At 42.7% G+C, this 12,109-nt stretch overlaps 1 protein-coding gene across 1 annotated transcript in view; it reads right to left on the reverse strand.

Moving 5' to 3' along the window:
- si:dkey-122a22.2 overlaps positions 1-12,109 on the reverse strand; it is a 40,804-nt gene that overhangs the window by 15,383 nt on the left and 13,312 nt on the right. The window contains exons 5-7 of the mRNA XM_039736680.1: positions 8,770-8,870; positions 7,149-7,265; positions 4,082-4,156 (exon numbers count right to left, since the gene is read on the reverse strand). Coding sequence (XP_039592614.1) covers positions 4,082-4,156; positions 7,149-7,265; positions 8,770-8,870 — 293 coding nt within the window. The remainder of the gene's footprint in view (positions 1-4,081; positions 4,157-7,148; positions 7,266-8,769; positions 8,871-12,109) is intronic.

Raw genomic sequence — 12,109 nt, forward strand, 5'->3', positions numbered from 1 at the left:
ACAAAAGCTTGCACACACTCACACATTATATATATATATATATATATATATATATATATATATATATCTATATATATATATATATATATACACACACACACACACACACACACACACACACACACACTGCATGCTATGTATACTTTATTGTCAACTGTTCAGAGTAGACATGCTAGTAATAATTTTCATTGGACTGAGTGCAGAACAAAAGACTTAAACTTCATAAACAGACAGACATTAACTCCACTGCAGATGACAGATTGCTCATACGTTGACTGTTACATAGCACATCTCACGGGCTGTCCCGAGTGCGTTTTGTTTTTGTTGACATTCATCTAAAGAGCTGCACGACATCCCCATCAGAATAGCAAATTAAATAACTAGAATTAAAGCTAGCTATTAAACTTATGGTACAAGAGCTCTGTTCATTTTGGAATTCAACTGTTGTAAGCTGGAGCATTTCTGTTGACTCTACAACCAAGAGAAGCGCTAAAAAAAGACACTTGCGCAAGAGACTGGGTCCACATGGGCACTGTGAGTGTGTGTGTGTGTTCACGTAATCTGTCTACATTTACCTCTCACACCACAAAGACATGTAGGTGAGGTGTGAGAGTATGCCCTTGAGCGGACTGGCGCCACTACTCCCGTTGCTGCTGAGAAAGCCTACAAACACACATGTGGTGCTGACCTGGGTTTGAAAATGGATGACTTCTGACGTTGTTTGGTTGTGTTTTTGTCGGTTATTGCTGTAGAACTGCAGACCTGCCATCTAGTGAGAAGGGCACCAAATAAGAATCATCTGAATGATGAACACACACGCCCGCTCTTGAGTTTGTTTGCATACTTTGCTGCTATGTTATTACATTTTTAAATTCTCTACCAAATGTTTATAACAACCAACCAAAACTGGGATTAAAAACAACTTGTAAAAAGCACGCTGTGGTGCAGTCATGAATTTGTGGTTTGCTGGCCTTGTCTTCAGCTGGGAATGTCTTCATCTCCCATAAGTTCTTATCTAAGAGTACCCCTGAACACGCACACACATGCTGAACACGCTAAATAAAAGCTCCAGACCTGCCACGTTACTATCAAGTGTGATGTAATTGGTATGTGATAAAGGCGAGGGAGACAACAAGACATCTCCACAGACTGACGGACTGGCTTCCTGTGAATTTCATTCAATAGTGAAATCTGCTTTCGGCCTTGAGGGACTTCCTACAGGGACTGACTTGTTCTTGTGAAGCAAGTAAATTCAAACAGATGCTAAAATTGACAACTTAAATGAACTAATACTTAAATTAACAACAGTGGCTAAGGGAGGGAATGCATTCCAGACCATAAGGCCGCTGGTGAAATTCCCACCTATGTGCAACCATCTGAGGAGATGGCCTGACTCGCGGGCTTCAAGTGAAAAAAACATTTGTGAGCAGCTTGCCAATAATCTTGTAAGTCTGCTAGGATAACAGCATCAGGCAAATGAAGAGTAATAGTAATAAGACCACCACACATGTGGATCAGCTGGTGTCAGGGATCTTGTTGGTCTTTTTTTTCCTTTCACTGCAGTTGCAAAACTGACTCAGGAGATGGCGCTCAACACACATGAGACACTCAGTCAGGAGCAAATGCAGCCATCAGAAAATTCCAAGGAAATAAGTCAACACAATTACAGAGCCGGCCAAACACACACAATGCAGCAATGACAAGAGGGCCTTCAAAGGAATCGGCTTTGTGTAGACACACACCGGTGGTGAAACTCACTGTGCATGTCTCCTGCAAAAATGAAGAAACGGGAGAAATGAAGCCTGCCACAACTTCACCACTAAGGAGAGAAGTGAGAGATGTAAAAAAATGGCACATACAAGAATGAAGAAAAGTCTGAGGTGTTGCAGGTAGGTGCACTAAAAGAAGCAGAAACAGTTTCACTGATCAGTGGGTCAAATGCAGGTAAAAACGAGAACTGTAGCTCTGTTGAAGGTGGCAGTCCTGCCCAAGGTGCCATTTTAAAAAAATGACCAATAATCTGAAGACCAAGATGCCTTAATATACACACGTGCAAATAAATTACCAGTCAAAGTTTTAGAGTTTTTCTAGTAGTTCTTCAACTATAATTTGTTGAAATGCAATGAAAGACACAAAATGGTGAAAAGGTAAGCAGTAAACTGCAATTGGCTCAGATTTAAAGTTTAGAGTAGCAAAAACTGAAACAAGGAAATATCAGAATATTAATGAATATTACTATAAATGGGCCTTCTTCGGGGACAACTAATAGGTTATAACCTACAGATGTTTTGCAGAAATTCAAGTAAATGAAGCCTTGCAAGTTAAATCAAACAATTTGCACAGGTGTACCAACTTCTGTTGATTATTTAAAAACCCTCTGTGTGTCTTAAAGCAGAGTCGGAGCGGACTGCGTTACTACATCCTCTGAAGCACTACTTGCACAATATTACACTGTATAATGGCAAGTAACAAACGAAATGAGACAGGGCAGAAACACCCTTAGAAGGGTTGGGCTTTCATTTAGAGAAATCAGAGCGTCGGCGAGTCCAGTGGTGTCCTACACAATCCAAAGGCAATTGGAAACTGGAAGAAACCTGACAGGAAGGGACCTGTCAGAGCCAGAGTCAATAGCCAATCAGAAGACAAGGTTCTGATGGTCACCAGCTTGCGTAATCACGGGCGCCTCACAGCACAGCAACGTCAAGCATAGCTTAACAGTGCAGGTCAAAAAATCAAGTGTCGAGACTTTGTGCTGCAGGTTTGACAGGGTGAGCAACAGTAAGAAAGCCGTTCCTTAAAGGATAAAATAGGGCTTGGAAATGCTGGCTGTGGATTACTGCAGTCAGGACAAAGGCTCCGATTCATAGCAGAAACTGAGACTAAATACAGTGGACTCTATTAGGCACTTCCTTCAGATGTGATGTCAGCCCAGGATTTTTGATCATATCACACTCCCAGAGTTCACTTTATCAGCCTACAGCTAACCGGCAGCAGTGGCCCAAGGTCACAGACTTAAAAGTTCTATGGACTCGGACTTGACATATAAACGTCATCCTGTCTCTGACTTGGCTCTGCCAGCTGCTGTAAAAGATGCGGCCACTTCAACCTTTTGAAACATTTTATTCCACCGTCCCTGTTGCAACCTACCTCTATCAGCTATGTCCAGGCCATTCAAGATGTGTCCTTCAAACTCGTCAGTTATGCTGTGAGATCGGTCAACACCGTGATCGGAATGCGTCAAGTGGGCACTACGCGCCTGCTGGATATGCCTTATGCCTGTTTGATGCGGACTAATGAATTACCATAAAGACAGTCGATGGTCGGCCTCAAGGTCTGCTAATCAAGTGCTTCTCTCTTTCAGAGTCTCATTAAGTGAAGGTTTTCTGTTAAGAGTGCCTGATGGTGGTCCTCATTACTGAATGGGATGTCCGTAGTAAGGAGAGTTGATGTAAGCTTTACCGATAGTAACTGACAATGTTGCTGGGGTCTGCTGGCCACTAGTGTAATGTGGCATGCTCCACTCTCTGCACCATTCCACAGGAATGCTATGTGCCACCACCATCTGCTTTATCCTGCACTTTTTACCAGGAAGGGACCCCCAAGCCCAGTCTGGCACATGTGATCAACAGTCCTCAAAAAAAAAAAACAACACAAAGACAACAATAGCATTTTGCTGTACTTTAGAAATTGAAAAACATGAAAAAATGTATTGATAAAAGTTATAAAAGTGCCGGGAATGAGGACAGCATCCAGCTGAACGCACTTATCCAAACTCAACATCTTAAATAACTTTGGCCTGATACAGTACTGTACACACTCAGACATTTGAAGGAGAGGAGGGCTGTCTGTATTGGCTGGCATTCTGCGTTTTCAGAAGGCCTTGCTAGCTGCGCTTAATTCAAGGCATTCTATCATAATGCTGTATGAGGCACTCATAATGACTACATGAATGTGCAAAACTACCTCTTAATCCGTTTTAAATGCTGTTATAAAAATGTGCAAAAATGTAAACAGCCAGCAGAAAATATGTGGTCCTTTCTGGTAAAAGCAGAGCATGAAAAACAATAGGAGTACAACTTACCAGTAGTCTTGCCACATCTCCTCCTTAAAAATGTCTTCTGGGATTGGATCAATAAGCACCAGATCCGAAACCTCCCTGTGCAGACATAACCACAGTCCCGATCAACACATTCTTATCATGGTCCTCTCGAATCACATGAAAATTCAGCAGACAGTACAGGAGGCCTCACATATGCAACACTCAGGGAGACTGGCAGACTGGCCATTTAGTGTCCGAGCTCCAGTAGATAGCAATGAGCATTTCTAAAACGCCATTTAGGGGTACGCGGGGCCACTAAGAATGAAGTCAAGCCTGTCAGGAGACCGAGGTGTTCCACAGGTGTCGGCTCACACCTTGCAAGTCTGTGCTGCTACAGTGTGGACATTCACAAGTCATAAAATGGAGATCCAGAATGTCTGTACAATTAAGCCACCAGCCCGGTCCTGTGATGGCCTGATACTCCACCCAGGGCCAGTGCCGACCGTGCACCTATTAGTAGCCACAAAGACTCGAGTTCTGTCAGGCTACAAGTGGAATTGGGATTAAAAGGCAAACAAAATAGAAGCCAAACTGATTATTTGGGCAATTCCGAACTCACACATTTGATGGTTTACACTATTTTTTTTTCCTTTTCTGCCCCTACCATTCAGTGATGCTGCTTGTTGGCGTCACTAGTAAAAGGATTTATAAAACAATGCAGGAGTCTGATAAAGTGCCAGTGCACATTGTGGAGTAATCAGTCTACAAAACAGCAGTGTGTACTGAAAATTAACTTTACAATGGCACAGATTGTAAGTTAGGTACACTACAACCATCCTTACTCTGTCTATAAGGACAAATATACGAGGTGTGGCAGAAAAGTAATGAGACTGGCAACACTGCAAGCGATCTGGCAACGCTGCGCTGTTGTCCTTGATAGAGCCCGTGTATCAGTACCCTCCCATAGCTCAGTGCGAGTTTCAACTCCTTCCGTTAACTACGTGATTTTTGTGACTGCTGTTAGCGAAGTTGTGTTTTTGGTTGTGCGTCACACAAAGTGGAACAGCGGAATTTGGAGCAACGTTGTGCCATTAAACGGCAAGTGTGATGTTTGAAAAGTTAAAACAGGCCTATGGGGAACATTCTTTATCCCGAGCTCAAGTTTTTCGCTGGCACAAATCATTTTTGGAAGGCAGAAAACACGTTGAAGATGAACAGCGTTCAGGGAGTACTTCAACTTCGAAAACCAATGAAAACATCCAACGTGTGAACACTCTTGTGAGATCAGACCGTCGTTTAACATTAAGAATGTTGAGTGAACAATTAAATTTGAACAGATTTACCGTTCATCAAATTTTGACAGAACATTTGCACATGCGAAAGGTCTGTGCCAAACTGGTGCTGAAAAACTGCCCTCTCCATAACAGAATTTTTGACCTCAAAAGGCATTCCTGTGGTTCCCCAGCCCCCTTATTCACCTGACCTCAGTCCCTGTTACTTTTTCCTAAACTGAAAAATGTCCTCAAAGGACGTCATTTCTGGACTTTAGAAAACATCCAAAAGAGTGTAACGGACATGCTGAAGACCATACCGGTTGAAGACTTCCAGCGCTGCTACCAACAGTGGGAACAACGTCTCCATCGGTGTGTAGCTGCCCAAGGGAACTACTTTGAAGGGGATAACATTGATGTTTGAAAAAAATAAAAACTTTGGTAAGTAAAAAACTACTTACTATTACTTTTCTGCCACACCTCATATACCGAGATTTTTCAGATAAGGAAGACAGAAGTTTGGAAGTCAGGTTTTATTTGCAAATCATGACACAGGAGAGTGGTGATGATGTGAGGCACACAAGAAGCAAAGAATGTCACTATAGGCTCTACAGAGGACAGTGACAATATAAAACTATTGTACAGTGCTTCACCAGTCTATAAATGTGCCTACCTGTTTTATACTTCCTTCTGTGTCTTAACAAGCGAAGTTTCAGACAGACAGACAGACAAACAGGCAGACAGATAAGTAAGACAGCACAAAACAGTAAACCATTACAATGTGTCTCATGGTTTTCAGCGGAGGCAGACTGAACGTTCTAGAGCAGCTCAGTGGTGGCACAGCTGCCTTCCAAAAAGGAGACCGGGGTTCAAATCTTAGGTGTTCCCTGTGAGGGGTTTGTATGTTCTACCTGTGTCTGTGTGGATTTCCATCAAGCGTTGCAGTTTTCTCCCACAGAAATGGCATTTAGGTGGATGGGTGATGATGAAGTGGCCCTGGATGGGTGCATTCATCGTACAGTGAGCTGGCACTTGTCCATGGCTTGCTTCTGCCTTGCACCCAACGCCTGCTCCAACCCTCCCTGCAACCCTGCTCTACATAACTAGGCTTGGAAGATGGAAGAATTTCATTGTACTCTATACACGTGATAATAAAGTCCCTCTGCTAAAATTTGAATGCAGCACAAAAAACGTGAAGACCTCCTGCAATTCGGTCACATTTTGATTGACTGAGATAAGAAACATGGAAGCAGGCAGGAAAATTAAACACTTTAATCCAGAAATGACCAACAGGCCTAATATATTGTATGAGGAAAGAAGTAATTTCAGACTATCATGCTGCATAATTTATATTAACATATTAAAATGTGTTTGCTTCTTAAATTATTCATTATATGCTGAAAAAGAAATTACAATGGAAGTATCAAAGCAATAAGAATACAGGAAGCAGCAAGGCAAAGTTGGCCATTGTCAAATGGTAGTCTAAGGCTTGTGAAAGTGTGGCAGATGTGTCCACCCCATTCAGGCCTTTTGTCCACTCCTTTATAGTGCAGTCTGAGAGACGCAGAAGAATGGCCCACACTTACATTAAGACAGCAGCTTTAATTTTGTAAACCTCAGAGCTGAAAGTATGTGAATAAAGTTTGGATGGATGGCTGATGAGTTACAATTTACCCCTGAATATGCAGTTGTCAAAGAACATCATCAGAGGTGACGGCTAGAGGCCCGCCGAATCAGAGGTGACGGCTAGAGGCCCGCCGAATCAGAGGTGACGGCTAGAGGCCCGCCGAATGAGCCCACAGATTCAAAACAAGAGAATGAGAAAAAGCTGCACTAACCAGTCGTGAACATGACTGTAGAACCTCGCGTTGAGTGCCCCCAGCTCTGAGCCCACAATGATGAAGGGTTTCTGAAGACTGGCCTCCTTGGTTAGCCTGTGCAGGTCATCCACCATTCTGAAAGCAAACAAAACATAAATTATATCGATTTTTAAGAGAAATATAAAACAAGGTCACTAAAACATACAAAGCTGATGTCCCCAAACTTCATGACAGGCTGCACCAGGTGTCATCACCACAAATGTACATGAAGAAGGAAGCCAGTGACACACTGATTAAAAATGAAATTCCTCAATCTCTAATCAAGGTAGAGGAAGACTGGCTTGAGGTGGCAAAGCTACGTGTCCAACATTTCTCCCCCCTTTCCACAGCCTGCTTCAACAGCCTTGTCACATGCCAGAACCTTCCACATCTTCCTTTCACGCTAAACAGCATCTGGGAGGTTTTATTCATAGTCAAGCTGCTGTCGGAGGCCTTCCCTTTAACCTGCTGTGCTTTCCCCAGTTGCTGCAGAGGCCTACAGAGACTTGCATCCTTCTATGTGCCTTTAAACAGCCCCGTCCCGCAGCGCCACATTGTGCAAATAATGTCACATGTACAGGCACGTTTCTGGCCAGGCTGTACTGACAAGGAACCATGCTGTGCCCCCTGAATACTCATAATGTAACTAGGAGGAAGGAAAAGAGAAGGCATTTATTTAAAGATATAAAAGGAAATGGGAATCTTAGAGAGAAAACCAATAATAAATGGAGCGGAAATCAAACCCTGCTAGAAGGGACCGCCATCCTCATTTTGCTTCACTGCTTCTCTTTTTCTGGCCATGTGCCTATCCTGCCCCAGTCCTCCCATTTTGCGAGGTGCAGGAATATCCAAGTCTAATGCTCGGTCCGGTAGTCCAACAGAGAGATGGGGCAGCCCAACTTGCTGGGACTATGTTGTGACAAAGGACTTAGTGACAATGGCCTTGCATGATACGAGCAGCAGCCAATCTTTATTTGTCTTTCATATTGTGCAGCACCTGGCAACAGAAACAAAGGACAAAGAAAGAAGAACTGTATTTTAAAAAAACTCTGAGGGATACCTCAAAGTCTTCAACAAAAGCTCAAAAGACCTGCATGCTGGAAACAGGTAGGACTGGCTGGGGACCACAAAGAAACAAGAACAACACTAAAAAATCTATCCAGCTCTGGGTCACAGGGAACCAGTGTCTAGCCTGGCAGCCCAAGGTGTAAAGTCAGAACCTACACGGTATGGCAGGCACACGCACACACACACACACACACACACACACACACACCTTCACTGGGCCAACTTGAGCCCTCAATCCACCTAACATGGGTGGAACACCAGAATACCCTGAAGAAAACCTCACCTGTGCACAGGGAGCAGACAAACTCCACACAAGCTGTGCCCAGGCACTGACTGAAAGGCCGGACTCGGAGAGCTGTGGCAAGACCCACTAATATGACTAGATAACAAAGATGATGAACTGGGATTCTTTTAGCCTGTTTTTAAAGAGTCGTGACCTTTTCTGTGTTTCAATGAATGAATGGACTCATAACTATTAAAAATACACGTGGGGTAGACCCAACACCCAATATACTCACTCAGACACGCTTACCTTCCGGTGGTGGACTCTCGCCAAATCTTCTCCATTCCCGTGGTCTCATTCTGGGGGGCTCTTTTACTGAACCCCAGGCCAACCCGGTCGTAAGCGCACACCTGGACACAAGTACATGCAGCTCAGTTTCATGCACCACAAGTTCATTTTTAATTGCTACATTCTAATCTGTTGATTCATCTGCTTCCATTTTATGTGTTAATAACCCGAGACTTTCCAATTAATTTCTGCTAATCGATGTGGAAAAGAACCAAAATGAACGCCTCCCAAGAGCCAGGTCGGGATGCTCCCTATTACTCATTCACACCTCTCTTTTCCCTGTCAACAGATAACAGCTCAGGTGGCCTCTTGTTACACAGCTGAAACCAGAGGCCTCACCACAGGCCTGTGCCTGCTTGAAGAGCGTAATGAGCAAACACACTTAAACCCATCCGACTCAGTAAGTCAGGTCAGAATGAAAATTGCTAGACTTCAATTTGTACGAAGCGGCACTGTCTCCATGAATGGGTTTAACCTCTGCCTGCCTGAACGGAGCCTTCATTTTGGTGCTTGCTTTGCCCCTCTTGTTTGATCGTTTTGCTTTTATATGACATCTGGGTAAGCTAAAACAATCATCAAGTGTGGCTATCGCACTTGCATGGCAAACAGTTTGGTTCTAACTAGTAAGAACATCACCTACAGTCAAACATAGCCACTTTAAGTGAATATCTGGTCACCCCTCGATTGTGGACTTTAAAGGTAAAATGCATTGTGCTGAACTCTCATCACTTTCTGGCTTCTTCCCACAGGCACCAAGCTCAAGAGTGAAAATGCCTTCATTAAAAATAATGTGCTGATCTTTGCATTCATCATGCAAGCCATTAGCATTCAGTCTAAGCACTTATAGCAGCAGGCCAACCTATGGACTTGTGTCGTCAAGCCTCGTGGGATGTAAATGTCACCATTATCAGCTCATTACACAAAAGGTGTTGCATTTTACTTTGAGCTACTGTACCTCTAAATTTGTGAATGTTCATCTTTTACCTTGCTTTCTTATCTGCTGGCCTAACAGCAGCACACTTTTGCACCCTAACCATAACACCGACATGCAGGCCACCTCATCTCATTCCAAAAACTGGTCTACCTCCCCAGTGGGCAAGTGCTTCTCTTAAGTAGACCTCATGACGGTTCATGGCAGACTGGTGCAAGGGGCACAAGAAGTCACTGACTACGGCTACTAAAGGAGTGCCAACCGAGTTCAGCCATGGGAGTCCGGCTGACTGCACGACTTCAGCCCAACTCGTCATTCCTTTTCACTCTGAAAGATCTACCTTGGGTTATTTTTTCTTATTCTGCATTTGGAAATAAGCAGCAGAGTGAGATTTTGATTCATGAGACATTTACAAATATTTGTATTTTTCCACAGTGTTAAGTTCTTAACTTTCTTTTGTCATATTATTATTAAATCATCCATCGTCTTCTCTGGAGTCTGAACCCAAACCATATCCTAATAATGACAGCTCAGGATGAAAGGCTTGACACCAGAAATTTCAAACTGGGTCTGCTAAGTTATTGGAAGGTAACAAGCATTTGCGTGTGTTACAAGGAGATGATTTATGATTCATTTAGCCTGCTTTTTAAGATTTATCATCATCATCATCATCACAATTTTCATTCTGCCTTGCCAGGTGTTTTGTACAAAACCTGCAAGTTGGAAACAGCACTGAAAATGTCTGTTAGTAAAAACTGGAAAAAACACATAATGCTTTTTTACTTATTTTACAGAAAAAAACATTTCAAACATATTAATAAATTAACAAAGCAATAATGTTGTGCTTTACTCCACAAATCAAAGTTTTTATGTCCAGTATGTGAACGTTAAGCTTGAAGATCCTGCACTTTCTGGTGATGACACAAGACCTCACAAAAGTAGGAAAACAAATGAAAACCCAACGCTAATTGGCAACTGATCCCTCGGCAGGGACATACTGTCTTCGTTGAGGGATCAATCAGGGTGTCACCAACCCAAGATGACAAGCCTGTGCTGGGAATTACAAGCAGGGGCTTTAATTGCTCAGATGAATGGCATGTTGGAGATCAATCAGGTGACCTGTGATGGTGCTTTACACTTGGTGACATGGGCACAGGACTGACATACTGCGCTGTACTATGCTAGACTGGTCATGAGGTCTGCTACTTACTCATCTGCGCTAGAACTACTTTACTGTGTTCATAAGAAGAGAAAGCAAAAGGAATGTTGAGGTTTTAAGCTTCTTCGTATCTGCAGAAGCTGAAACTGCGATAACCCGAGCCCCACCTGTGCAGTCCTGACCCATATTGCACTCTGTGGACTTTGTTGTATTGACCTTTTAGTCTCTTATTAGTGCTGTATTATTGTCACTAGTCTGAAGGGACATACAGGTAAGAGTGTCAACAAGCTGATATTTAAATTATCATAGAGTGCACAATATTGATTTCAGATACCAAACTGAAGAGATAAAAAAACAGGATAATCAATAAATAAAAGACATGACGCAGTATTAGATGAACTGAACACAATCAGTTTAAATATGGCCCATAACAAACCGTTATGCCCAGAGCTTCATACAAATCTCTTGCTATCATTTCCAACAGTAAGTGATGCAAACACCACGCTGTAAAGTCGAGTTACAACATGTGTATCTAAACCCGTACTAAAATAATCTCATCAAGAGATGAGACAAAAAGGAATTAATCTATGAAATGACTGTGCCTCATCCACAGAATCATTCAGTACCACACTGTAATTCCATAACAAAAGAACAAGAACATGGCTGCCACTGTCAATACGCCACTAAGGCCGACTTTTAATTTAGAGCACGCAAAACAGTTCACCTTAATTAATGTCAGCTTCTTAAAATCGAGAAAACTACAAAGGACATTCTATCAGATTCCATTACCTTTGCGTTTGTTTAATGACTAATAAGGGCAGCAGTTCTAGTGAGCATATTTGTAGACGCAGCCCAAAACGGGTAAAATGCCCGCATGAATAAGATCAAGGGAAACAACTAATGCGACTTTATCACTTAGAACGGCTCCATGTAATTACAGGCCGCCGGCTGCCAAAGCAAGTGCAGCCACAGAGCAGAAAATATTAAGGTAGCCGGTAACATTTCTTTAAAGATTTATTACTTGTCAAACAAAACACAACAAGATTTAATGTGCAGACAAAAATTAAAAAAATATCACATGGGTCTGGCACATCACTTTCAAATTCCTGCAAACAGAACAGGCGGACTCAGTTGTACAAATGTTAGAAAGTTTTGTTTCATGCAAAGAACCAGAGACAAAAGAACAAAGGGACCAGAGAGTGGAGTGACAG

This window comes from Polypterus senegalus, chromosome 15, assembly GCF_016835505.1.
Source record: "Polypterus senegalus isolate Bchr_013 chromosome 15, ASM1683550v1, whole genome shotgun sequence".
Lineage (NCBI taxonomy): Eukaryota > Metazoa > Chordata > Cladistia > Polypteriformes > Polypteridae > Polypterus > Polypterus senegalus.